The 27,590-nt window shown below is 42.3% G+C and overlaps 1 protein-coding gene and 2 non-coding genes across 5 annotated transcripts; 1 reads left to right on the forward strand and 2 right to left on the reverse strand.

The window, feature by feature from the left end:
* Window positions 1-2,234: 2,234 nt before the first annotated feature.
* Window positions 2,235-2,307, reverse strand: Trnav-cac (transfer RNA valine (anticodon CAC)). The gene has a single exon. It is a non-coding gene; the product is annotated as a tRNA-Val (tRNA).
* A 933-nt stretch (window positions 2,308-3,240) lies between these two features.
* Window positions 3,241-24,979, forward strand: LOC101976365 (uncharacterized). Of its 3 annotated transcripts, none has more exons than XM_078037733.1 (4): window positions 3,241-3,395; window positions 21,430-21,556; window positions 21,765-21,825; window positions 22,472-24,979. In XM_078037733.1, exons 1-4 carry the CDS (start codon window positions 3,369-3,371, stop codon window positions 23,358-23,360), a joined length of 1,104 nt encoding a protein of 367 aa, XP_077893859.1. In that variant the 5' UTR covers window positions 3,241-3,368; the 3' UTR covers window positions 23,361-24,979. The 3 variants fall into 3 exon arrangements, with proteins under 3 accessions (XP_077893859.1, XP_013217290.2, XP_077893860.1); XM_013361836.4 differs by having other exon boundaries at window positions 3,242-3,395; window positions 22,469-24,979; XM_078037734.1 differs by lacking the exon at window positions 3,241-3,395 and adding an exon at window positions 16,638-16,795 and having other exon boundaries at window positions 22,469-24,979.
* On the reverse strand, window positions 7,198-7,304 carry LOC120892164 (U6 spliceosomal RNA). The gene has a single exon (XR_005736815.1). It is a non-coding gene; the product is annotated as a U6 spliceosomal RNA (small nuclear RNA).
* Window positions 24,980-27,590: the final 2,611 nt, after the last annotated feature.

Consider the following 27,590-nt stretch of genomic DNA (forward strand, 5'->3'; position numbering starts at 1 on the left):
GTTAGAATGGATTGCCATGTAGTGTTCATAGCAATAGGTCTTTTTTTTCCTTTATGCAAACACAGTACCCCTTCTCTCTGAACATTCTAAAATGGCACCTCTCTCCTTTGTTGGATTTTGCTCACCATCTCCTAATTAATTATTAGTCCAAACTTCTAGAATATGTAATGCCTCTATGAACTTGCTTCTATTCATGCATTCTCTGTTTCAAATTTATTCCCTTTTTAGTTTGTTCTTTGAAGTCCTACATGGCAATGTCACCGTGGAGTTGAGGGCTTTCGGACCTAATAAGGGTTATATGAAGCTCTAAGATGGGCCCTCAGATTATGGTGAGCATCCTAAGATGTATAGAGGGAGATCATTGTCTCTGCCACGGGAGTGTACGGCACAGTGTTTTACACATGCAAGCCATGAAAATGGCCTTCACTAGAAACTAGAGAAGATCACCTAGATCTTGGCCTTCTCAGGCTTCAGAAGGGTGAGAAATACGTGTCTTCCGAGTTGTTCCTACAACGGGGGAAATCCTAAGTAGTTTTCATACCTGCAGAAAGGAGCAGTGTGATATTGTGTAAACGTATTTGTGGATATTTGAGTGAGTTGACTCCCATTTGGGATTCCCGAGGAATTCTGACACACATCCAGTCAACCAGTTGGGTCTGCGGTGTACTCGTATATTTACCCAACTGGACTAAAATATCAAGTTCCCACATCTCCCCCTCCCTACATGTTAGATAATTGCTAGAATGACTCACTGAACTCAAGGGAACACTTTACTTACTACTACTTGTTTATGATAAAAAGACAACTCAGGAACAGCCAAATGCAAAAAGTGTATAGGGCAAGGTTTGGGGGAAGGGGACATGTATGGAGCCTTCATTTCATTTCCATCTGCTGGTCCTGCCCTCTGATATCCCACCCTCTGTGTGGTCAGCGTCCACAGCCCAGATGCTCTGCATAACCCATCACTGAGAGGTTTTCATGAAGGTTTCCCGTATGTTCTCGGGATTGATTAGCTTACTGGGCTTCGTAGTTAACTGGTTTCCAACCCTGCTCCCTGGACGATGGAGCTCGGCATTCCAACCCTGTTGTCAGTTACAAATGAAAAGAGTTGTTGTTTAAAATCTCAACCCTTTAAGCTTGCCTTATGCCAGCAAACTTCCGGCAGTTTGGTTCTTTCTGCTACCAGAACATTCCCAATCCTGAAGCCACACAGGAGTCCCCAGCCAACAGTCATCTCATTAGCATAGAAAACACAAGTCTTCTCACCCCAAAGATTCAAAGGGTTTTAGATCAGAATCCCTTGGATCGGAATCCCTAGACTAAGACCCAATAGTGCAATATTTGATGTACACTATCAGTGAGCAGGTGGTGTGTCAAGTTGTGGAGAAGAGCAGCAAAGCAAATGGCCCAAGATATCACCACACATCCTATAAGACCGTTTCAAACGGGATGTTAAATTGGTAAGCTAGAACCTCAGGGAGACTCAATAGGGGCTGGTTTGTCCTTTTGTGGGATGCGTAGGCATTGTTCTAAAAATGACTGGACAGGTCCGTGGTGGTTGGGTTGCATTTGAGAGACAGTTTCAAGTCAGAAGACAGATCATGTCAATCCCCTGACACACAGTCCTTGATGACAGGTGCACCTGGGACATTCCTCTTTGTCCTTCAAAATCCCAAAGCTTGAATGCCTCCTCTTCCATGAACCTTGTCAGTTTCACACTCCCTTACTCTAAGTTCTCACAGCGTCTTGTCCTCTTTTACATCCTCATGGGGCGAACAAATGGGTGTTTCATGGTTATTTGATACAGAAATATTCCATGTGCTGAGAATCAGCAGTGACTAAGCTTCTCATGGTGCAGTTTGGGAAGCTGTCCTGTATCCAGGGATGACAGAGTGGTCAGAGGTGTGAAGAGGAAGGTACAGGTGTCTACAGGAGCTATGCATGTCAGGGGCTTGGGGAAGCTTGGTTTGAAGCAGGTGATAATCTGCAGTGGGAAACAGGCGTGAGACCCCTGAGTCCAAGCTGAAGACAGTCTTGGCCTACAAAGGAAGGGTCCGCACTCGCCCTCCCCTGTAGGATCCTCCAGCTGGTGAGAACAACTTGAGGAGGGGAGATGATGGAAGCTGGAAAGTACATCCGCATGCAGATGGTCTTCAGGGATTTTGTCCCTTCTGGGGTTGTCACTCTGGTTTTCTTGGAGCTGTTTTCTAGACAGGTTTTCTTTTTTTTCTTTTTGGTGGTGCTGGGGCTTGAACCCAGGGCCTTGTGCATGTGAGGCAAGCACTCTACCAACTGAGCTATATCCCCAGCCCCTAGATAGGTTTTCCTTATGGCCTCCATAAATTTGCTGGATTCAACCAGTAACGCATGCATGAAGGAAATGTATGGGTATCGGGCTTAGAGAAGGGTGTGTGAAGTTGACAGTTTCTGTAGTTCAGAATGTTAACGTGACTCCAGGTGAGCGTGTCTGCCTGAAGGCGGGAGAGTTTTCACACTGTGAGGACAGACAGCAGGACATGGTGAGTTCTCAGAGTTAAATCTGTGAATTTCCCTTCCTCAGTGCCAGGGAGTGATCTGCTCTGAGGCTCTATCTCCGCAGTCACTTTGGGCCTCCACCTTGGGAATATGTTTAACCTTCTGAACGTGTGTTTTTCCGTGTGAGCTTGGTTGAGGCGGGCAGCCTGTCTGAAGGAGTTCAACCGTTTGCTTTCTTCCAACTTGATTGCTTTGTAGAATATTGCTGCCGTATAACTCCAGTTTCTCCACGAGTAAAGAATTATATTTCCTTGTTGGCATGTTATTCTTTTCTTGGGTGAAAATTAATAGATTGAGAAAAAAAAAGGTGCAAGAAAAACTTGACAATTCAGCCAACTTCATAATCACAAATTTCTGGCTTCTGGTTACGCAAGGCCCTTCCTTCTATTCCATGTGCCCAGGAGTGGGCAGATAGCCTTCTCTCACGTGGGGGGTGGTCTTCATGGGGCTATGCTCTGAAATGTCACACTTGTCACCCTTCAATTTGCCATTTTCAGGGGGAAGGAACAGGAAGAGCCCACTGGGTACAGTGAGAAGAAAGTGTCAGTTTTGAAAAAATAGTATCAGATTCTGCTGAAATGCAGTTTCCCCTAAGGACAGGTCAGGTCCAGGCCTGGATTTTTTTTTTTTTTTTGCTGTCGCTCAGGCCTCAGGGGGCGGGTCCTGGATCACTAGCCAATCAGAGGCATAGGGGTGATGTATGCACTGTCCAATCAGGAGCGCAGCTGGGCGGGGATGCGGCTGCTCGCCTGTCCCTTTCGCGATCCTGTTTCTGTAGCCTCGGGACTAGGTCCCCTGCTGTGCTGCCTTGACGTCCACTGACTGCGGGGACAATGGGAGACCCCGGGAGCCGTGACGTGGTGAGTGTTGGAGGTGGGGCACCCCCGACTGGGAGAGGGTCTGCTCGGAGCCCGCGGGGAGCGGCTGAGGGCGGAGCCTTGGCTCTGCAGGGCGGGGCCGGTCTGAAGGCCCTCGGGGCCGCAGGGTGGTGCTGGGCCTGCCTCGGGGACCGAGGCGTCCTGTTCTGTCCTGCAAGGCCAGCTTCTCCGGGCAGCTCAGCCCGCAGCCCGGCTCCTCCCCGAGCTGTGGGGTGACTGTGGGGTGACTGTGTGCGTCTTGGTTCGAGCTTGGAAGAGCTGGGAGCGCGGGGTCCCCAGTCCTTCCTTTCCCCTCGGGGTGGTCCTGCTTACCCTGAATTTTCTAAATGTTGGGGAACGGGGGTGCTGACCGTGTGCCTGGTTTTACCTCCAAGGGCTAATACATGATAAATTTTCCAACAGAATGGGAAAGATTTTACTAGTGTGTAGATGGTGGACAAATTCAAATATGGTCGGAAATCTTAATAGGTTTATGAATTTATCTTGTGACTTCTTGGATGCGGATTTTATTGTATGACTTGCCAACACTTAGAAGGATCTAATTTATTTCTTCTTCTTGCCCATCTAGCAATAAACATCTACTCTGTGTGGTTCTGTATTGATTGCCTCTGGCAGGGAGCATTTTTCTTATGCAGTTTTTCATGTATGTGAAATAGTTTATCTTTCTCCTCGTGCTGTATAAGTGTATTTTTAAAATTGAAATTGAATTTTTTATAGTTGCTATATAGAAAAATGATGGATTTTTTACATATTTACCTATTGTACTACCTTGCTATGATCCCCTATTAAACCTATTAAATCCATGAATTTTTCTTTGGTTCTTTGTCTTTTTATTTATTTTTTTTTTTGAGGGACTAGGGATTGAACCCAGAGATGCTTTACCATGGAGCTACACCCTGTTTTTGAGACAGGGTCTTGCTAAGCTGCCAAGACTGTCCTTGGATTTGTGATCCTTCTGCCTCACCCTCCCAAGGTTTACAGATGTGGGTCACCACACAGGGGTCTTTGGAATTTTTTTTTTAAAAGAAAACAGTAAGTTTGTTTGTGAACAAAGACCTTTTTTGATTCTTTTTAATTTCAATGTCTTGTTTGCAATATTGGGAATTGAACCATGGCCCCTGTGTATGTACAACCCAATCATTTTAAAAATTTGTATGCTGAGATAGGGTCTAAGTTACCCAGGCTGGCCTTCAATTTGCCATCCTCTGCCTCAGCCTCCTCAGTAACTGGTATTACAGTTCTGAGATACCATGTCTGGCTCAGTATCTTATTCTTTCTTGTTCTTTCTTGTTCTTATTCTTTCTTGTCTTGCATCTCTGCATCTCTTGTTTTGATCTTAAGAGTTTGTTGCTTAGCACTTTTAAATGTTTTATCATTGTTTCATACTTAGGATAATTAGTGCTTGGTTTTGATGGATTATTCTGTTTATTCATTGAAATTACTATTGTTTATTCATCTTCATTCATAAGCAATGTTTGTGTGATTTTTGCTACTCATAATGTCTAATTTTTGTGTTGTGGAATATATGCATCATAGCTTGACTTTTTAAATCTGATTTTAAAAAATTTATTCTAATTAGTTATGCATGACAGTAGAATGCATTTTGACACAGTGTACACAAATGGAGCACAAGTTCTCATTCCTCTGGCTGTAGAGTCACATCAGTAGTGTAATCATACATGTATATAGGGTAATAATGTCTGTCTCATTCTACTATCCTTCCCATCCCCACAGCCCCACAGCCCTACCCCTCTTCCCATTCTCGATATTCAGTGACACTCTTTAACCCTCAATGCTCCTTCCTTTTGTGCCACACATCAGGGTAATTGACCAAAAACCTGGGGCTTCCTCCTTTGGAGCTAGCCAGAGACTGAAACCACCCAATCCTCTGCCCATGGAAATGAGAGTGAATTTTCACCATAGATTGCCTGTTAACCCTTGTAAACCCTCGGCCTTGGGTCCTTTTCTTGCTTTCTCAAGATCTCTGATCACAGCTTGAGAGACCTGCTCTTCCCTCCCTGATCTTTATGTGAGTTATGATTTTTTATGTGAGTTATGATCTCTGTGAGTTATGATTCTTTATGTGAGTTATGATTATGTGAGTGATGATTTTTGCATGTCTTCTTAGTTTTTTGTATGCTGTACACTTATCAGTATTCGACATCAGAAACAATCCTTTGAAGGTGACCAAAGCAGTTTGCACTATATGCAGGATTTTACATGTTGACCATTTTCTGGGTCTGTTTTTATTTGCCATGACTTGCTAACCTGTTCTCCTGCTGATGGCCAGCATGCATGGAGACCTCTGTTTACTGGATGTAAGGAGATCTCATTTTGCAATCCATAGGAATCTGTTTATTGTCACCCAACCAGTGAATTGTGACTCAAATTGCTATGTTACAAGGAAGAAAAACAAAACAAATATTAGTATGTTCTTTCCAAAATTTCTTTTTTTAAAGTTTTTCATCATGAAGTATATTCTCAAAAGAATAAATTGAAAGTTTAGTAAGAATAATAACAATAATTTAAGTATCTCGGGAACCTCTGTCAAGTTCATAACTTGGGAACTGGGTATGATGGTACATGCCTGTAATCCCAGTGACTCGGGTGGCTAGACAGGAGGGTCTCAAGTTTGACACCAGTCACAGCAATTTAGCAAGACCTGGTCTCAAGAAAAGGAGGGGGGTGACTGGGGATGTTCCTCAGTGGAAGAGTGCCCCTGGGTTTAATCCCCAATACTGCTCCCCCCCAAAAAAATATTCATAACTGTGGTGGTCATTAGAATCTCAGGTAGTCGTCCCTGTCTTGTCCCACAGGTGACTACTGTCCGTGAACCTTTGGCTACTTTTCCTATCTTTACTCTGTGTGATTTTTCACTAAGTAGTTTCCCTTTAGTTTCTCTCCCTTGGAACCTTCAGTGAGTATTAAAGGAATTCCAAGCATTGGGGTGCTCTCCTTGCCCTCCCTTCCCTTGTCTCGCACACACTCATTCCTGAGGTGGGGGCAGACCGTTGCCTCCTCAGGTCCCATGGTCACTGTGTCAGCTTTTTCAAGGTTCCTCTTCAGTGATCTCATAAATAGCACAAAGGAACTCAAGCATGGCCAGGCGTGGGCAGGGCCGCTGCTGGCGCTTAGTAGTGGTTTGGGCTGTGGTGGCCGACCTGGGCCTCTCCCACTGGCCATGGCTCAGGCAGACTCCATTGAGCAGGGCAGGATGAGGCCCTGACCCCAGCTTCCACCTGAGTGTGCATAATAGAGCCAACTTCTGAGCTCTTCATTTTTTAAAATTTCTGAACATGAATAAGATGCCTCGCTTTGCCAGTTCCCGGGTTGTTCAGGTCAAATATCTGAGAGTTAAGTATTTCTTCTTTATCAGCCACAGAAGAGGTATTCCATGAAGACATAGATCCAATAATTATTTAACAGCAGATGCTGCTTACCGAATGATCCCTAGCCAGCATTCTTCTAAGGCTTCCTGCATATTAACTCATTTATTCGTCACCAGAATCCAATGGACTAGTTATGGTTATCCTCATCTCCACTTAACAGTTGAAAAAAGTGGAGCACAGAAAAGTAATTTGCCTGAATAGTGGAACAGGGCCTCAGACCCCCAGATTCCTGGCTCCAGGGCTCATGCCAAACTTGTCTTCTACTTCAGTGGAGAAGATGAGGTGTAATCAGTGTTCGGGTAGAAAGTCGTGGAGACATATGTAATATTCTTTGAGAATGTAGAGGAGGTGGTGCTATGAAAAAATCAAGGAGCTGTGGTTCACATTTTTTTTTTTTAAATATGGAACACTTCACGAATTTGCATGTCATCCTTGTGCAGGGGCCATGCCAGTCTTCTCTGTATCTTTCCAATTTTAGTATACGTGCTGCCAAAGTGAGCACTGTGGTTCACATTTAAGCTCAACAACAGGGTGTGATCAGTTTTAAAGTAATTACTTTTTTTTCAGTGTTAGATAAGAGGTGCTAGTGGATTGGGGATGGATTTTAGACTGGAAACCAGGAGGGCTCAAAAAATAAGAACAATCTTGTTGAAGTGGCAATGCACAATACATCCTCTAGACATTAGGGAAAAATCAGGGGCTCTGTACATTAAGGTGAAGTTCAAATTACAGGAAGTGGCAGTGGAATGTATCCACTAAGCTTTTTCATATGTAACTCTTTGCTTGTTATGGTCTTCAACACTTATATTTTATTTGGCAATTTCCTCTACTATGTCTGTGGATTTTTATAGTATTTTACCTTGAGATCTGTACATTTGGGTCATTTTTTTAAAACATGTATTCAATCATGTTTAGTCTGTGCATTAATTTTGTGTGTGTGTGTGTGTGTGTGTGTGTGTGTGTGTGTGTTGAACCCAGGGGTATTGTACCACAGAACTATATCCCCAGCCCTTCTTATTTTCTATCTTGCGACAGGGTTGCACTAAGATGTCTAGACTGGGCTTCAATTTACAATCCTCCTGCCTCAGCCTCCCAGATAGCCGAGATTACAGGCATACAATAAAGTTTTAATTTATAGTATTATAGTAAAGGGGGAGCTTTAACTTGCAAGACAATTCTTTGGCATTACGTACAATATGTTGTTTTTTTTTTAAGTCAACACAATGCCTTTATTTTTATTTTTATTTATTTTTATGTGGTGCTAAGGATCAATCCTAGGGCCTCACCCATCCTAGGTGAGCACTGTACCACTGAGCCACAACCCCAGTCCCTACAATATGCTGTTTAAAAAAAACTTTTTAGTTGTAGAAGGACACAATACCTTTATTTTATTTATTTAATGGTGCTGAGGATCGAACCCAGTATTCCACACATGTGAGGCAAGCGCTCTACCACTGAACCACAACCCCAGCCCCAATATGCTTTCTTATTTGATTCCAGAATGGAATCAAACACAGACTAAGACTTCAGAGTATACACCCTTCATTACCCACCCCCAATTAAGTGTCCCCTACCACTCCCTGGTGGCTGCCACTTCACTGTGCCATCTCCCATATATACCACAAGTGTCATGTGGCCCTCCAAAACGCTGGCACTGCAGGCTTCCCCAGCTGGCTGAGAGGAGGAGGAGTGGGACCAGGCCAAGGACTTTGTAAGTCTGTCCCCATTTTCCTTTTGTATCACAAGCTTCTTCAAGGGTCTGGTCTTTCCTAAAGTGTGATAAATAGATTTTTAGGGGGAAAAAAAACTTAGAAAAGCGAAGGGGCTGGGGCTGGGGCTGGGGCTGGGGTTGTGGCTCAGCAGTAGAGCACTGGCCTGGCATGTGCAAAGTGCTGGATTCGAGCCTCAGCACCACATAAAAATAAAAAAAATAAAGGTATTGTGTCCAACCTCAACTAAAAAAAATTCGTTTTAAATAATTAAAAAAAGAAAACTAAAAAAATAATAATTTTAAAAAAAGAAAAGCGAAGGGGCAATTTTGAGTACTCCTCAAAGCGGAGCAGTTCAGATTCTCAAAGTCTGTCCCGCAGAGGCAGGGGACAGAGAGGAGAGGCTGGTCGAGGCAGGCGTCCTCCAGGCATGTGGCCCACCAGGCTGGAGAGCTGCTGCGGTGGGCAGGTCCGTCTGACCTCCAGGGAAAAGGCTGCCAAGTTGGGGTGTTGGGGTTTTAGAAATGCCTGCTGGAGACCGGGAGTCCCCGAGGGAATACGTGTGTTTAACGTGTAGTGGGAATGGGGAAGGGGAAGGGGAGTGGTTTTCCAAGAGATTCTCCATAAAATCAAGAATTAGAGGGAGACTCTGTTGTAAGTGGTTCTAGGGGTCTAAAGGTGGACCGCGGAGGATGGGGCAGTTTCGTTGCTGTCCTGCCTTGCGTGGCCCTGGGGAGCTTCTTGATGCTTTGGGGCTCTCGGCAGCTGCAGAGTCCAAGCCCCCATCCAGCCGAGGCCGCGCGGGAGCTGCCCTTGGCCTCGGTGTAGAGCTGCTGCCTGGGGAGGGGGTCTGCAGAGGGGCCTTCCTCTCCTCCTCTCCAGTGCTCGGACCTGCTGCTGCCCAGGAGCCTTGATCCGCCCGAGGTCACGGCGTCCCGCTGGTGCGTGTGGTTTCCCTTCGTAGGTGTATACGTGTCCCCCCGCCGCCTCCTCTGGGATGGGGGCCCTTCGTCTAGGATGGGGACCCCCGATGCCTCGCTCTCCTCGAAGTGAGCACCGAGTCCCGCGGATGGCAAAGCTGTCTGACGCGGTCCCTGAGTTTTCGTTCCGGTGCATTATGATGAACCCCTTTGTCAGCGTCGCTGTCCACCCCCACCTCGCTGTCATGGTCACTGCTGTTTCCCACAGCCCAGGGAGCGGCCCCCTCGCGCACACAACACCGGCCACAAGGCCACCTCCCCGCCCTTCCTTTTATATTACATGATTGAAGGTGTTTGCTTCTGCTTTTTGTTTTTCTTTTGCCTTTCTTAATTTTCATATCTTAAAATGTCAGTCCACTTTTTGGCTTATTTTTCTTATGAAGAAAGTATTATGTTCCCCATCCCAATTTATAATTTGGCTGTTTTCCACAGACCAGAGGGGAATAAGATGCCTGTTTCCAAGTAATCAGTTGGTCCCTTCCTGATGAATTGAGGAGTTGTGGTTCCTGCCGCCTTTTAGGACTCCTGCTCCATTGGGAGTCACTGTTTCATCCACAGGTGGTCCACTGGAGACTCCTCCTTACCCACCACCTGCTGTTAATCTCTGTTCTAGTCGGAGAGTGTCCTGCTGGCATTGTGCACGCCTGTAATCTCAGCTCCTCTGGAGGTTGAGGCAGGAGAATCTCAAGTTCAAAGCTACACTGGGCAATTTAGCCAAACTTTGTCCCCAATTTTTTTTTTTAATATTTTGTTTTTTAGTTGTAGTTGGACACAATACCTTTATTTTACTTATTTTTATGTGGTCACAGAGGATTGAACCCAGGGTCTCGCACGTGCTGGGAACGCACTCTACCACTGAGCATCATCCTCAGCCCCCCCAAATTTTTAAAAATAATTTTTTAAGGGCTAGGACTGTACTTCAGTGGCAAAGTACACCTTAGATTAATACCCAGTGCAGCTAAAAAGAAATAAATAAAAATGTATGTATACGTGGGGGTGATCAGTATTGTAATTTAAAAGTCTTATTGAACCTCATGAAAATAGAATGGACAATAGAGTCGAGGAAGGGCATCAGGAAGGGAGAAGGGGTGTGAAATGAGAGGTTTTGGGGAAATGAAATTGATCAAATTAAGGTATATTTATGTACACATATCACAATAAATTCTATTATTATGTATAATTGTAATGCACCAATAAAATATTTTTTAAAAGTCTTTCAGGGGTTAGGGCTGTAGCTCAGTGGCAGAGCACTTGCCTAGTATAAGTGAGGCACTGGGTTCGATCCTCAGCACCACGTGAAAAATAAATAAATAAATAAAGGCATGCTGCACATCTACAAGTATAGAAAAATATTTTAAAAAAGTCATTCAGTAGGCATATGTATTTGGATATTAGGGAAGCTGTTACTTTATAGTTGCTAGGATTTTAAGCATTAGTGGGTAGTTATTATACTTACCAGTTTGGGGAAAGTAGTTTCTGTTGATTAGTCACAGGTGTTTTGGGAATTGTAGAGTTTCACTGATATATGTGAAAGGACATATCTTGGTGATATTGAGCCTTTTCTAAGATTATGTGCCTTTGTTCCCCTATTTCATTGTCCAATAACATCCATAATGTTTTTCCTTTGCTATAGTGAATTGCTCTTTTTAAAATTTTTTTCCTTCTTATTGGTGCATTATTATTTTTTAAAATATTTATCTTTTAGTTGTAATTGGACACAATACCTTTGTTTACTTATTTTTATGTGGTACTGAGAATTGAACCCAGGGGCCTTGCACGTGCTAGGCGAGCACTCTACCACTGAGCAACAACCCCAGCCCGTTATTGGTGCTTTATAGACATACATAACAGTGGGATTTGTTATAATATATTCATAGGTGCATACAATAAGACAGCATAGTTTGAACAATTTCAATCCCAAATACCTCCCCTTTCCCTCCCCTCCCTCCCTCCTGATCCCTTATTCTATTCTACTGGTCTCCCTTCTGTTTTTGTTTTTGTTTTTAATTTGTCCTAATTGGTTATGCATGACAGTATAATGCATTTTGACACATTGTACACAAATGGAGCACAATTTCTCATTCCTCTGGTTGTACCTGGTACAGAGTCACACCAGTAGTGTAAATAAATAAATAAATAAATATAATGTATATATATATTTATAATATATATACATATATATAGTAATAATGTCCATCTCATTCTACCGTCCTTCCCATTCCCACAGCCCTACCCTTCCCCCGACTCTCCTCTGCACAATCCAGAGTTCCTTCACTCTTCCCTATGCATCCCCCATATGAATTGCTCTTAATGAATATTATTTAGTATTGAATTAATGATGATCTATAAAACATCATGTACAAGCTTCAAAATACTGTATCAGTGCAATCACAGAGCATGCACTGGATTCCATAAGGAACAAGTTATGACAAGAGTTGTTATAATGTCTTACAAGCTTCCTTTGGTTAGTGGGTCAGAATATTGCAAACATTCAATGAGACAATAAGTTTTGTCTTCGGAATATGGATTCTATAGGCGAGGATGGTATGATTCCTTTTGTCAATCAGACACGTGTTCTTTCTCATCAGGGCTACTCCAATATATGGAATATGGAAAGGGAACATTTGGGTAAAGATGTCAGGCATGATCACGTTTATGCCATGAATTTAGCTACAATATAGTAACTTTTCTATAATGTTGTAATGATTCATATTCATTTTCTGGGTCTACATTTGGGAAAGAAAAAAGGAATATCAAAGCACTGAAGATGTGTACAAAAATTCCAAGGAGAACTGGACACGGTGGCACACGTCTGTCATCCCAGCGGCTTGGGAGGCTGAGGCAGGAGGATCACGAGTTCAAAGCTAGCCTCAGCAAAAGTGAGGTGCTAAGCAACTCAGTGAGACCCTGTCTCTAAGTAAAATACAAAATACGGCTGGGAGTGTGGCTCAGTGGTCGAGTGTCCCTGAGTTCCATCCCCCATACCCTCAAAAAAAAAAATTTAAAAAGTTCAAGGAGAAATCTAAGGTAACTTAAAGGAGAAAGCAATGTCCCTCAAGAATCTTGGAGAAGAGAGGGGTGTGGTGGCACATGCCTATAATCCCAGCAGTTTGGAAGGCTTAGGCAGGAAGATCACAAACTTGAAGCCAGCTTCAGTGACTTAGCAAGACTCTGCCTCAAAAGAAAAAATAAAAAGGACCGGGGATGTAGCACAGTAGTAAAGCATTTTGGGGTTCAATTCCCAGTACCAAAAAATAAAACAAAATGAAGAATCTTGGAGTAACAGGAAATTGGGAGAAAAAAATGAGACAAATAACCCCAACTTCAAGTGGATTTGATCTCAGAAACTTTCTCCAAACATGCATTCAAGTTAGTACCCATAACTTCTAAGTTGATACAACATCTTGGCCTCTTTTATTTCCCCTGGAGTCAACAAATGCTTGTTTCATGCTCATTTGAAATGGAAACATTCTAGGTGCTAAGAGTCAGTAGTAATTAAGAACCAAGATGCTGGGCACAGTGGCACAGCTGTAATCCCAGTGATTGAGAGGCTGAGAAAGGAGAATCGCAAGTTGGAAGCCAGCCTCAGCAATTTAGCAAGGCCCTAAGCAACTTAGTGAGACCCTGTCTCAAAATAAAATATAAAAAGGCCTGGGTTGTGTCTCAGTGTAAAGCACCTCTGGGTTCAATCCCCTGGTACCCCAAAATAGGAAAAAAGGTATTCTCTGCCCCCAGATTTTCATGTTCATTTGGGAAGCTCTCCTGTACCTGGATGATAGAATGGCCAGTTATGTGATAAGGGAGGCCCAGGTGACTATAGGGGTAACATGTCGTTCAGAGACCCAGTCAGGGGATCTTAGAGGCGTCTGGAGGTGGTGATGTGTAAAGTGAGACCTGCAGCATGTTTAATTGCGATTCAGGTGAGGCGGGCAGGTGTGAGGCTTTTCCAGGTATAAGGAATAGCAAGTACAAAAGTATGAGACAGAAGTATGGCACATGCGGAGATGATGATGTGTTTACTGAGCCCAGTTGGAAGGAGCTGAGGGGGTTCTGAGACATCAAGGCAGACAGGTGGGAGCACAGTATCATGGGACTATGAAAGCCATTTGAAAAGTTTTTTTTTTTTTTTTCCTCAGCACAGTTGAAAATCTCATTTCTGCATATGAGGTCTGATATTCCATTGGGGGAACATTCATGGATATTTTTTATTTTTTAGTTTCCTTTTTTAAAAATTGTTGCTTGTTCAAAACATTACATAGTTCTTGATATATCATATTTCACACTTTGATTCAAGTGGGTTATGAACTCCCATTTTTATCCCGTATACAGATTGCAGAATCACATCAGTTATACTTCCATTGATTTACATATTGCCATACTAGTGCATTCATGGATATTTGAGTTGATTCCCATATGGCGTTCTCCTTAACATCTAATGCATATCCTTAGCAGATCATCTTTATTAGTTATTTTAGTTCCGCATCAAGGAAGTAATTGCTGGGTTGCAGGGGAGGCCTCCATCAACTAGAATACATACTGCCAGTTTAACTCAGTGTTTCTACCAGTCAGTTGGCTTTAAGCATGAGCAACATGAGAAGATTCCTGTTGGCAGACTCTGTGTAGATTTTTCAGTTCCAGTCTGGAGGTTCCAGCCTGTCAGCACCTCTGTGTATTAAACAACCCAGGTTTACCCCATGCCCCATTTCAGGGATTTTTATGTATGTTTCTAATTGATTTACATGATTGATTAGCTCATTGGACCTTCATAATTTTCTCCATCTCTAACCCATCTCTAACCTTTGCCCAGAGCTCCAGGGGCTAAGTTCAACTTTACCATCCTTTTGTCAATTACAAATGAAAGTAATTTTTTAAAAATATTTTTTAGTTGTAGTTGGACACAATACCTTTATTTCACTTATTTATTTTTCATGTGGTCCTGAGAATCAAACCCAGGCTCTCGCATGTTCGAGGCAAGCATTCTACTGCTGAACCTCAATCCCAGCCCTGAAAATAATTTTTTGAGTCTACCCTTTAAGCATAACTTGGTTTTTCTGGGTACCAGACCATTCCCAATCCTGAAACTATATAGAAGCCCCCAGTACCAGTGATCTTATCAGCACACACACAAAAAACAGTCTTTTCATTCCAGAGATTCCAAGAGACTTAGAAGTCTGTGGGTCAGAATCTCCAGGCTAAGACCCAATAGTGTGTGTCTTCAGTGATCATGTGGTGAAAGGTTATGGAGAATAGCAGCAAAGAAAATGTCCCTACTACTCACTCAGAGTACCACCATCTATTCTGTAAGACCGTTTCAAAAGAGTCATTTATGAGGAAGCATGTGAGAGAGACCCAGGGGATTCATCTTTGGGTCTGTTTGAGTTTTTAAATGGGAGAAGTATTCTAAAATGCCTAGGATTTATTCTAAAAATGACTGGATGGATCCATAGTGGTAAAGATGAAATAAAGAGACAGTTTTGAAAGAGAAAACAGAACATGTTAATACCTAGGCACATAGTACCTGGGGACAACCGAAACTGTGATCATTAGGGGTCCTCTGAAGCAGATGATAAAGGGGAGAGTTTACATCCATTAGCATTTTCCATATCGGATTGTTCACATGAAAACAATCACTTGATGGCATCTTTTCGTTCTGAAAGGAATCATAATTCCTGCTTTTTAAAGCCAGGATGTCTCAGGATTTTTCTACTCTATAAATAGTCAAGAAAGAATGTTTCCTATTCACAAAATTGCATTTGGCATCTCTTTCTCATTTAACTCATTGATGTTGAACTGAAGCTGGTGAATAACCTGCAGTGGGGAGAAGAGGCCAGTGCTTCTAAGCTGAGGTGGGTCTTGAGCCTGAAAAAAGAAGGCAGTGAACTTCCCTAGAGGGCAGTGAACTTCCCCAGGGTGCTTAATGGGAAGCAGCCCCTTCCTGTAGGTGATCTCCAGCTGCTGAGAACAACTGCAATGGGAAAGATGACAGTGAGAGGTGGCGGAGCCTGAAAAGCAGAAGACTCTCATGCAGATGGAATTTGGGGCTTTTGTTCTTTCTGAGGTTGTTCCTCTGGTTTCCTTGGGGCTGTTTCCTAGACAGTATTTAGGTTTGGGTATGCATACATTTACTGGAATCTCTGTATAACTTGTGTACATGAAGGAAATGTGGGAAGGTCAGGTTTAGAGAAAGACACTTTAGTATCCTCCTGGAGAAATTATTTGTGAACTTTAAAGAGATCTGATTTCTTGAGATCTGAATGTTAAGGTGACTCCAGGTAAGGGTGAATATTAAGATTTTGAAGGAAGAAGAGTTTCCCCACAGCGATGAAGGGACAGAAGGGTATAGTGAACTCCCAGAGTAAAATTCTTAGGTGTGCCTCAGCACCAGGGACTGATCCATTCTTGGGCTCCATTTCTGCCTTCATTCTGGACCTCAAGCTTGGGCATATGTTTCACCTTCTGAATGTGCAGTTTCCCTTGTGAGCCTGAATAGGCGGGCTGCCCTTTTGAACCAATTCAAATATTAGCTTTTCTTCCAGCTTGATTCCTTTGTAAAATACTACCATAGAACTCCAGCTACTTCATGAAATGAATAAAGAATAACTGAATAAGTCCCTTGTTAACAGGTTTTTATTTTCTTGGATGAAAATGGATGGATTGTCAGAAAAGGCATGACCATACACCACCTTGGCCACGATGGTAACTGCCTCATCCCAAACTTCTGAGCTCGGACAGTGTGCGTCCTGCATTAGTCTGAGTTTGACTTCCTTCTCTGAGGTGATGGTGTCCCCATGGGACATTCTGAAGCTGCCTGAGCGCACGCACTTGTTACCCCATTTCCAGAGGGTAGAGGAAGAGCCCAGAGTAAAGTCAGTGCCACTTCTGAATAGCCAGGATCAAGTTCTGCTTAAAAGCAAGACTCCCTTAGGATAGGTGAGGACCAGGCCTTGGGAGAACCGCGGGCTGGGAAGGGCTGTGGCTTGAGTCCATCATTTGGGATTCAGCCAGGTAGTGGATCCTTCTCTTGTCACTCAGGGCTCAGGGGCGGGTCCTCAGGGGCGGATCCACTAGTCGATCAGAGTCTTGTGGGCGGGGTTTTGTGAACTGTCCAATCAGAAGCACGGTTTGGGAGAGGCGGCGACCCATACTTCTCGCGATCTTACTTTCTGGAGCCGCCATAGTCGGCATCTTGGGTTAGCAGTCGGAGGAGGCCCCGGGTCCAGGAAAGGCTGCGGCTCCTTTACGTCCGCAGATTCTGGCCGGGTGGGCTGCTTAGGGAGGACGCGGGAGCCGGCCATCACAAAATGGTGAGTGTTGTAGGGCGGGTGTCTGCCGGAGGGGAGCAGGGTCCCCTTGGAATCGACCGGAGGCAGCTGGGGTGACCCAGGCCTCCCAGGCCTCCCGGCCGCCGCCCGAGTCTGCAGCGGCCTGCTCCGCTCCTTCCCCTCCAGCCAGCGCGGTGGGGCTGGGCCGCCTAGGGACGGCGGCGTCTCGTCCCGTCCACTCACCGCCGCCGGGGCCTGGAGTCTTGTCCGAGCAGCTCGGTGTCCGCAGCCCCGCGTCTCCCCGAACGCTGCGGTGACCGTGGGAAGGTCACGGGGAGACTCCCACTCGTAGGTGGGGTTCGAGCTTGGAAGGATTTGTGTGTGTGGTCCCCAGAACCTCCTTTCTCCTCAGGGTAGTCCTGCTTTCCTCACATCTTCTAAATGCTTGGGAAGCAGGGTCTCAAATACGCGACCTGTCCCCTCAGCCCCGTGCTTCTTGGGGCTGACAAAGATTGCCAGACTCATTGGTAAGGAGGATCCACATGCACATTGGTTGGTGGGAGTGAAGGGTGTTGCCCTCTGTGATGTAATCGTTATTTTCCCTGGACTGTCTCTAGACATTCTTTTTAAAAAATAAAATGCTGGTTGAGGTAGGACATGCCATCATTTGAAAGGAGTGTTGCAATAGGAGGAAAGCCTCAACTGTTGAGGTCTGGAAGCATCTGAAGGACTAGGCAATGGAGGAGAGGTCGGGGTGTGGAGGGTGGCAACATCAGATCCTAGATATAAGAGCGTTTGCCCCTGAGGTCAGCCCCTTCTTAGGATGACAGTAATGTAGGGATTGTGTTCTGGTTCAGGCTGACTCAAAGTTCAGAGGTCTTGAAGAAGAAGAGAAATATAAGGAAATTTCAGTTAACTGTTTTGTTTCTACTGATCATTTCAACTAATCATTTTTTGAGGCAAAAAGTGGGATTTTTGGAAAGTGTGTTCTGCCCTTGTAGATTCAAAAACGGTAAAGGACATCATTTTGGTGTAATGAGAACAGTGTTTCTTTGCACTGTTTTTCCAACACAACAAGGAAATATGGGATAGGGATTCTTTAGTCGCCACCATTTACCATGATTACAGTGTTTGGGTAAAATTTATAATCTTCAGGTATTCGCTTTTGCATCCAGAGAGTTGGTCTAATCAGAATGTAATTTGTGCTGATTGAGAAAGTCTAGGTGGGGCAATCTGATGGAAAGAAACCTTGGAGAAAATATTTATGAATTTGAGAGTTTATTTGGGTGTGTAGAATAAAAAATAATTTTGTTTTTGCCCCACATTCTGATACAGACAACTAAAATCCTTGAAAGTTCCTGGGTAGTAGGAGTGTCTTTCCTTATTTATCACGAGTCCATATTAGGCAATGTCTGAATTCTTTAATGACATAACAGAATTGAACCCTGGGCCTTGTGTATTCTAGACAGTTGCTTTAGCACTGAGCTGCATCCCCAAACCTTTTTTATTTTGCAACAAGGTCTCACAGAGTTGCTCAGGCTGGCTTCTTGATCCTCCTGCATCAGCCTCCCAAATAGCTGGGATTTCAGGCTTGCTCCGCCACACCTGACTCCAGCCTTTGTTTTTAAATTTCATTTTGAGACAGGTTTAGTTATTCAGTATGGCCTTGAACTTGCCTCAGCTTCTTGAGTAACTGTGATTACAGGCAAGCATGTCCAACCCCAACTCTAGGCCTTTTATTATTATTTTTTGCCCTTTGTTTCTCTTCATCTATTGATTTTTGGAATTTTGTTGTTTGAATTTTTGAGGTGGCTGATTACATTAATGGATTTTAAGTTCTTTTATGTTTATAATAGATCCCACTTAGTTTTGGCATATAATTCTGCTTATGAACTGAAGGATGTAATTGATATTCGGTGAGGATTTTTTCATCAAATAAGAGATGTTTGTGGGTTTTGTTTTTTTCTAACATCTCTAGTTTTGATATGGCAATATGAACATCATGGCATAGATTATTAAGTATTAACCTCTGCTTCTATTACTGGGAAAAGATTGTAGATGATTTTCATTAAATATTAGTCAAAACAAAGCAGTGAGACCATGTGAGCCTGGTCCTTCCTATTATTGTTTTAATTTCTTGACTACATATAGTCTTATTTACATTGATGTTTTTTGTTTTTGTTTTGTACTGGGGATTGAATTCAGGGGCACATCCCCAGCCCTATTTTGTATTTTATTAAGAGACAGGGTCTTACTGAGTTGCTTAGTGCCTCGCTATTGCTGAGATTGGCTTTGAACTCCCGATCCTCCTGTGTCACCCTCCCAAGCCACTGGGATTACAGGCTTGCGCCACCATGCCTGGCTTTCTATGAGAGTTTTTGTAGATTGCTACTTTCTAGGAATTGATAGATTTCATACAAGTGATAAAGTTGATGAGCATGGTAATTGTTTATAAAATTCCTGAATCTGCTGTTGAATTAGTAACTTTAAACAATGGACTTTCTTGAGACCTGCACAATGCTCCTAACATTGCACATTTGCAACTGAAGAATGTAACTGAGGAAATAGCTGCATACTGTGGCTAACTCTGTAACTTTCATGAATACAAAGAATAATGCTTGCATAGTCTTTAATCTAATTTACAGACATATAATAAAGATTGCTGGTGTAATTCTTTAGACCTGCTTTTCCATCAGAGAACAGTGCTCAGTCCGACCCCAGCTGTTTTATCTTCAAGATCTGCCAGTGTTGACTCTTATTTCTTCCAATCTCCCATTGCTCCTCTCCGGAACCTGATAGTTTGGCCACACTGGTCGCGGCACTTGGGTTTGATCCCTAGCACTGGAAAAATAATGAAAAGAATGTGTGCTTGGCCATTATTAGATAAAGCATTCTGCCATATCCAATGACTACAGAAATCATGCTGTTGATTTCAAATATACCATTAGTAATTTTCTGTCTTCTTAATTTGTCAATTACTGTTGAACTCTCCAGACATGTTTGTGTTGAATCTCAAGATATGGTTGATCTATGATTTTCCTTTCAGTTCCATGCTTTTGCCTTATGTTTGATGCAATTTTTTTAAATATTTATTTTGTAGTTTTCGGCGGACACAACATCTTTGTTTGTATGTGGTGCTGAGGATCAAACCCAGGCCGCACGCATGCCAGATGAGCGCACTACCGCTTGAGCCACATCCCCAGCCCCTTGATGCATTTTTTAGGGGAATACATATTAAAGATTGTTGTGGTTTCTTGGACAATGGACTGCTTTATATTTAATCCCCTTGTTCTTTATTATTTTGTTATCAGATACAGCTTAATTAGTCTCTGTATCTTCTAGATGGTTTCTTATATCAATGCTAAAATGGTATATCATTCTAGATAAATTTATTTAGTCTTCATCTTTATATTGATCTTATTTTTCAAATATTTACACTTTTTTATTGAAAAAAGATTGCATACAATTATAATATCTAGTGTTTTGTTTTAGAACTTAATTGTAATTACATTCTGTTGACTATAATTAAGATCATTGTATTGTACCCTGAAAAACATTATGCAATTACATTTTAAATAAGGAAAACAGTATTTAATGGACACATAAACAAAAAACTGACTCACTACATAATAAGCATAGTGTCCTGCTGGGAGTGGTTGTGCACATCTCTAATTCCAGTTGCTTTGGAGGCTGAGGCAAGGGGATTATAAGTTGGAAGACATCCTGGGTACCTTAGCAAGATCTTGTCCCCCAAAAAAATTTGAAGAAAGGGATGGTGATGTTGGTTAGTGGTAGAGTTCCTGTGTGTGTGTTCAGTACATAGTACTACCCCCCTAAACGTTAAAAAGTTGTAAAGGGTGCTGAATAGCATAGTTTAAAAGGCTTTTTTTTTTTTTTTTAAAGAAAGAGGGAGAGAGAGAGAACTTTAATATTTATTTTTCAGTATTTGGCGGACACAGCATCTTTGTCTGTATGTGGTGCTGAGGATCGAACCCGGGCCGCACGCATGCCAGGCGAGCGCGCTACCACTTGAGCCACATCCCCAGCCCTTAAAAGGCTTTTATCAATATTAGGCAAACTATCACTTTCTAGTTCCAATGATTTTAATCATTATACATTTTAAGCATTTATTACACCTACTAGTGGGGAAAGTAGTTTTTGACATCTTGTCGAAGGTGTGTTTTGAGAATTATTCAATTTTACTGATGTGTGTTGGTGATACATACCCCATTCTAAGATCATTGGCATATACTGTTTGGGTACACTTAAACCCTCTTTACAGTTGCATTGTTGAGATTGATAGTAGTAGCAATTCCTAGATACTGATAAAGGTTGGACTTTGTTCTTAAGCATTTCTAAGAACTTGCAGTCTTGGGAAAGCTTGTGTTAACTCTCTTGTGCACACCAAGTGATAGGACTTTGTTATAAGAGGTACAGATCAGGTTTACCAAAGAAGTTGGGGTGAGCCGGGAGGCTAATGTGTGTTCCAGTTCTGCTGTTGTGTTAACACATAGTTGTAGGTTAGCCTCAGAATTGTTGAGTGAGGATGTGACTGTGGATGGAGAAGAAGAGTGTGGTGACCCAACATGGAATGAACTCGGCCTCATGTCAACTCTATGAAGTGAACTGCAATCTCCAGTATGAAGTCTTACCCTTTCTCTTGGATGTGTTTTTAGGATTCAGTGACCTTTGAGGATGTTGTTGTGACCTTCACTCTGGGAGAGTGGACTTTGTTGGATCCTTCCCAGAAGCAGCTCTACAGAGATGTGATGTGGGATACCTTCAAAAACCTGGCCTCTATAAGTAAGTGTGACACTGTTCCCTCCTTAGTCATTCACAGAACAAGTGTTTTCTTGCTCATTAGTTCTGCTCCATTATATGGAATATGAAAAAGAACATTTGGGTGAATATATAGGTTTGGTCAAATTATGCTATCAACCTAGCTAGAATCAAATAATTGTTCATCAGTGTTTAAAAAATGGATACTGATTTTTCTGGGTCTATATTTTAGGAAAAGAAAGAGGAGGTCAGACCACTGAAGATGTGCACCAGAATCCCACAAGAGAAATAAGGTAATGAGCACTGAAAGGAGAAATCAATGTCCCTCAAGAATCTGGGAGTGACAAGAAGTTTTAAAAACAAGCAAATGATACAATAAGCCCAGCTTCAAATTGATTTTGTCTCACAAAATTTTCTCCCAACATGCATTGAGGTCTGTAATCTGGAAATTTAAAATCCAAAATGTTCCAACATGATGCCTGATGTGACATGTTTTGGGGGGTTCATTGTGCACAAGCTTTATAACATGCCTAAAATTATTTAAACATATCATGTGAAATTACCTTAAGGCTGTTTAGGTGCTGTGATACAAAAGTGAACTTTGTGTTCCATTGTGACCCATCCTCAAGATATCTTACTATGTACATGAAAATATTTGAAGATCCAAACATTTTTGATCCACAGGATTTTCCATAAGGAATACTTGATTGCATTTAAAGGTGATATAGACATTCAATGTTTGCCAAAACAGTTTTCTTGAAAACAGTATTAAGATACTCCATAATAATACAACTACTTTGATAATATTGGTGTTCAAACCATCCAGTAGAGCATTCAGTCCATTCATATTAAAAAATTCTTACAGGGCACAAAAGAGTGCTTCTGGTAAGTCATGAAGAAGGAAAACCTTAGTAATGTGCTTCTCATTTCTTCCAGAAGTCAAGAGGAAGGGAGATGCTGTGAACATAAAGAAAGTAATCAGTGTGGAGAAAGCGGCAGCTGTAAACCTGATTGTCTTGAAAACAAGATAATTCCTCCTGGAGTAAAATCAAGTGAAAGCCCGGTGTGTGGAGAAGTCCTCAATGTGCCCCTCAGAGCTCACATTGAACAGAAACCATATGATTATCCAGAGTATGGGGAGAACCCATATAAATATAATGAATGTGGAAGAGCCTTCAGTTCTCCCCAGTTCTTTGAGGAATTTGAAGGAACTCACATTGAGGGCAGATATCATGAATGTAGACAATGTGGAAGAGTCTTCAGTCTTCCCAGTTCCCTTCAAATACATGAAAGAATTCACACTGGAGAGAAACCCTATGTATGCAAGGATTGTGGGAAAGCCTTTACTCGTTCCAGGTCTGTTCACAGACATGAAAGAACTCACACTGGAGAGAAACCTTACATATGTAAGCAATGTGGGAAAGCCTTAAGTGATTCAAGTTCCCTTACAATACATGAAAGAACTCACACTGGAGAGAAACCCTATGTATGTAAGGATTGTGGGAAGGCTTTCACCCATACTAGGTCCTTTTACAGGCATGAAAGAACTCACAGTGGAGAGAAACCCTATATATGTAGGCAGTGTGGGAAGGCCTTGAGTGATTCAAGTACCCTTAAAATACATGAAAGAACTCACACTGGTGAGAAACCCTATGTATGTAAGGAATGTGGGAAAACCTTTAATTCTTCCAGTTACATTCGAATACATGAAAAAGCTCACACTGGAGAGAAACGGTATATGTGTAAAAAATGTGGAACTGCCTTTGGTTATTACAGTTCCCTTAAAAAGCATGAAAGAATTCACGTTGGAGCAAAACCCTATATGTAAGGAGAGTGGGAAATCGTAGTTATTTCATTTCCTTTCACAAACAAAAAGACACCCTGATGAGAAACCCTATGTGTATAAACAACGTAGGGGAAAATACAGTCACTGCAATCATGTTCTTAGACATGAAAAACACAAAATAGAGACAAACTCTATGTGTATATAAAATGAGTGTGGAAACACTATTAGTTCTTCCATTATCTTGGAATACATGAAAGAATTCACACAGGAGACAAACACTATACATGTAAGCAATGTGGAAAAGGCTTGCATTCTTTCTATTATATTGAAATCCATGAATGAATTCCATGTTTGAGAGAAACCTTGTGTGTCGTTCCATTTCCTTTCACAGACATGGAGGAACTCACGCTGGAGAATAACCCTGAATAAAGTACGTGGGAAGACTTTGTTATTACATAAGCTTTCTAGCAGAGTTTAGAATGCACATTGCAGAGAACTTGTATTAATGTAAATCATGTGGGAATGCCTCTAGTTATCTTGGTTCAATATATATATATATATATGTACATAGATACAGTATGGAGAGAAGCCTAGAATAGAAGAGAAATGCAAAAAGATTAAGTTGGCCTACATATACACAGGATCAAACTCTGAAAAATACAAGATCGTTTTCAGTTTTAATAATTTCAATGTCCTGTGAAAATTTCTCAGGTAGTGGAACCCTATAAGTGTAATTAATGTGAAGAGCTTGATATAATTTGTTTAGCATTCTCTAGAGAATTCACTGTAGGAAACATACTAAAACTTATAAATATATTATGTTCATAAGTGGCTCATTCTGAAAGTAGATCTCTACAGTCTAGATTTCTAATTTATATTCTTAAAAATAAATGAGAAACATATCTCTGCGAGTTTCATTTAGGCAATAGCATGAGAGTTTATATATGTAGTTGTCTTTCAGTCAAATGAGTTTTTGTCCTTTGAACTTGAACCATGTTGTGGATCCATAGGTGAATTAATCTGTTTCAAATGTGCCATAGGCCTAACTTTTATGCAGTTTTTAAATAATTGTGGTTAAAAGGCTACTGAAAAGTAAAGTGGTTTTAGAGTTTTTTTGTTTTTCGTTTTTTTGGTACTGGGGTTCTACATTTTTTAGACTTTCTTGTAGATTAACATTTTCTTTTAAATTTGTATTTTCACAAAAACTTATTGGCAAAATTCAAAATGTAGTGATAATATATATTTTGGGATACAGATCTAATAAGAATAAGAAAATTCTTTATAGATGGAATAATAATTCAGTTAACTGGGAATTAAAAGTTAAGAATTTCTGTCACACTAATTACAGATATGTTCTGTAAAAATAATTCTTAGCTGAAAGGCTTTGCAAATTCAGTTCGTTAGATTTGGACTACAAATCATAATTGGTGTATAAGATATTTTTACCAGTACCAAGGAAGAAACAAAAATCAGAAGAAATCAAAGCCCACCAAAAATAGATGTTGTTTCTTACCTTTTTTTCTAATATCTGTATGCTGCTTTATTTCACATTTCATTGCATTCGACCTCCTTGTTGACAAAGTCATCTGTTTGCTCAGAGATGGATTAGAATTATTTAGCAGAAAAGAGAAAGAATAAATTTGTATTATTGACTACCAAAATTAATGTTTTTAGTTCTTTTTTTTTTTTTTTTGGTACCACAGATTGAACCCAGAGGTGCTTAACACTGAGTAACATCTCCAGCCCCAACTCCCCCTTTTTTTTAATCTAGAGACAGATCTCACTAAGTTGCTTAGTGCCTCAGCCTCTGAACCATTGGAATTACAGGTGTGAACCACCACACCCAACACAAGCTAGTGGTTCTATTTGGAGGTGGCAGTTCTCTTAAGAGGTGGGGCCTCCTTGGAGAAACTGGACATCTGAGATGTGGGAGATGTTGGAACACCAGCCTCTTCCTCACTTTTTGCTTCTGAGCCACCATGAGGTGAGAAACTCCCTGCCATGCTGTGTTCTGTTATCAGTGGCTGAAATGACAGAGCCAAATGTCAGGACTGACATCCCTGAAACTGAGCTAAACTAAACTTTCCCTCCTTCCAGTTGTTTATTTTAGTTTTTTGTCATAGAGATGGAAAACTATCAAACCAAGTGACCATTTAATGAGAAAATAAATGTGGATAGAAGGAAACCATGTGCTGCTATCATTGAGAAAATGGGTGAAAGACTCTCAAGCTCTTTTGGACACCTTTAGTGCTGCCTCTGCCATGACAGACCCAAAGAGCTTGGCCTGGAGCACAAAACAATGAAATAGGAGGTGCCTGGGTCACTCATGTGAGAACTGGAACTTCCTCCAACTTGACCAGAAGACACTGAGCACCTACATTTAAGAGTAACCACTCTTTCATAACCAGATCTAAATTGCCCCCTTCTGGCAAAGGCCTGACTTCACACTCTTGGCTCCCCCAGCTCCTGTCCTCCCTCCGACCCCACCTTGACCACGTGAGACTGCAGGGAGCTCCTCAAGCCAAGGCCTTTCTGTGCAGAGAGATGCTGCAGGAAGCCTTTGTTATGGGCTGGGAAAGGGAGTGGAGATTGAAGGCACCTCAAGTCTCTATTCTGCAGACCCTGAGACAGCCAGTCCAATTTGGCCTCCTGCAGAGGCCCATCAGAATGTCCTGTGGGGAAGGACACAGCAGACAGGACAGAGCTTTAGTTCAAAGTACTCCTTGGTCTGGTTCCTGCACAGCATGGGCATGCACCATGAAAGCATCGAGCAGGGAGCCGCCTAGGCCTTCTCTAACTGGCTCCTTCTTGGAAATGCAGTCCAGGTAGAGGGGGAACAGGAAGGTGATAGCACCAGACAGCATGGAACATTTGCACTTAGAGCTATTCAGTGTCTGGTGTTGGGGTGCAGCATTGCAGAGAAGGGAGAAAAAGCCAGAATCTTCCAGTGTGGGAGGCTTTCTGAGGAAGTCTTTGGTTTCTTCTTCCCCCCACCCCCACCCCTTGTCTTTACCCAGCTTAGGTGCCCATTTTAGCTTCTAACTTGGTGATTCTCACTCCACAATAATTCTCTAAACATTTCTTGTTCTCATTACTTTGGGAAATTAAGGGAATTTATCTAGTGAGTTAATGCCAAGGATGCTGCTAAATGGTGTGCGTGCCCACCTGAAAGGATTATTCAGCTCCATATGTCACTGGTGCTAACCTTCAGAGACCCTGGTCCAGGTGTTTCTCACTTCCATAATTGCCATATTTGTTCCCCTTATAACCTGGAGAGGCAGATTAGAGCTAGGTGCACTCATGTGCTGTGTAATATTTGCTCAGCACTTGTGCATGAGTCATCTTCAGAGAGACTGAGTAGGGGACGTGGTCAGAAGACTTTCTGTGCAGCTCATAAATGTGCTCTTACGAAGACGGGTATTTCTTCCTCGTGTCCAGCAACAGTCTTCTTCATTTTGGAGGTGATTCTGTGCACCAGGTGACCCTTCCTGTGGGTTATACTTGGGACAACAGTACCCTTCTGAGACTACAGGGGTTATGAGTATAGAAGGCCTTGTTCCAGGGCCAAGGGGTTCAGTAGCTCTGCTCAGTTATGTAGCTCAAGTTAGTCATTTAAATGTTTTGTGTCTTGTTCTCTGATAGACTTCAGAGTCACGTTTGATTCCACAGGGTTTCCAACTTGGAGCTTTTGAACCTCATTGGATGATACACAGTTCTTTCCTTATTTATTGCCCTTTTCCTCCCTTCATGACAATGAAAGAACTATTTTGTATGCTTTATAGACAACGGCAGTGACCTAGGAAAGTTCAGCAAGTGGTTCAATAGTACAGAGCTCTCAAATTGCCTTTGAATTTTCACTTCTGTCCCTTCATTTTCTTCCTTATCTCACCAGATACAGCAGCCATTTAGGGTCATTACTATAGCACCATGTCTGAATTTGTTCTCAGGTTTCCCATCCTTCTTAAAGCAACTACTTCAGCTCTCTTCCTGCTGTACCTACTGTGTGCTCTGCTGGAGACCGTCTCTGAGATTCTGTTCTGTGTTGTCATCAGCCCTTGCCTGGTGGCCGACCTGTTTTCCATCATTGCTCCAACAGCTTTTTAACCTGGTTAACCAGATAATAATATTCTTCACATGAGCTCCACTCCTCCTTGCTCATGATCACAGGATGTGAGTGTGATCACTGTGGGGCTGTCTGCTACCTCTTGTCACAGAATGTGCCCATCTTGTGGCCTGGTTCTAGGAGATGATGATTACATTCGTAGTTTCTCA

Source organism: Ictidomys tridecemlineatus, chromosome 2 (assembly GCF_052094955.1).
Source record: "Ictidomys tridecemlineatus isolate mIctTri1 chromosome 2, mIctTri1.hap1, whole genome shotgun sequence".
Classification (NCBI taxonomy): domain Eukaryota; kingdom Metazoa; phylum Chordata; class Mammalia; order Rodentia; family Sciuridae; genus Ictidomys; species Ictidomys tridecemlineatus.

What these genes read in the sequence shown, in the direction of transcription:
- LOC101976365 (XM_013361836.4), top strand. Translation starts at nt 3,369, where the DNA reads ATGGGAGACCCCGGGAGCCGTGACGTG. An exon ending in ACCCCGGGAGCCGTGACGTG is followed by an intron (nt 3,396 to 21,429) that starts GTGAGTGTTGGA and finishes ATGTGTTTTTAG; the next exon opens with GATTCAGTGACCTTTGAGGA. An exon ending in AATCCCACAAGAGAAATAAG is followed by an intron (nt 21,826 to 22,468) that starts GTAATGAGCACT and finishes CATTTCTTCCAG; the next exon opens with AAGTCAAGAGGAAGGGAGAT.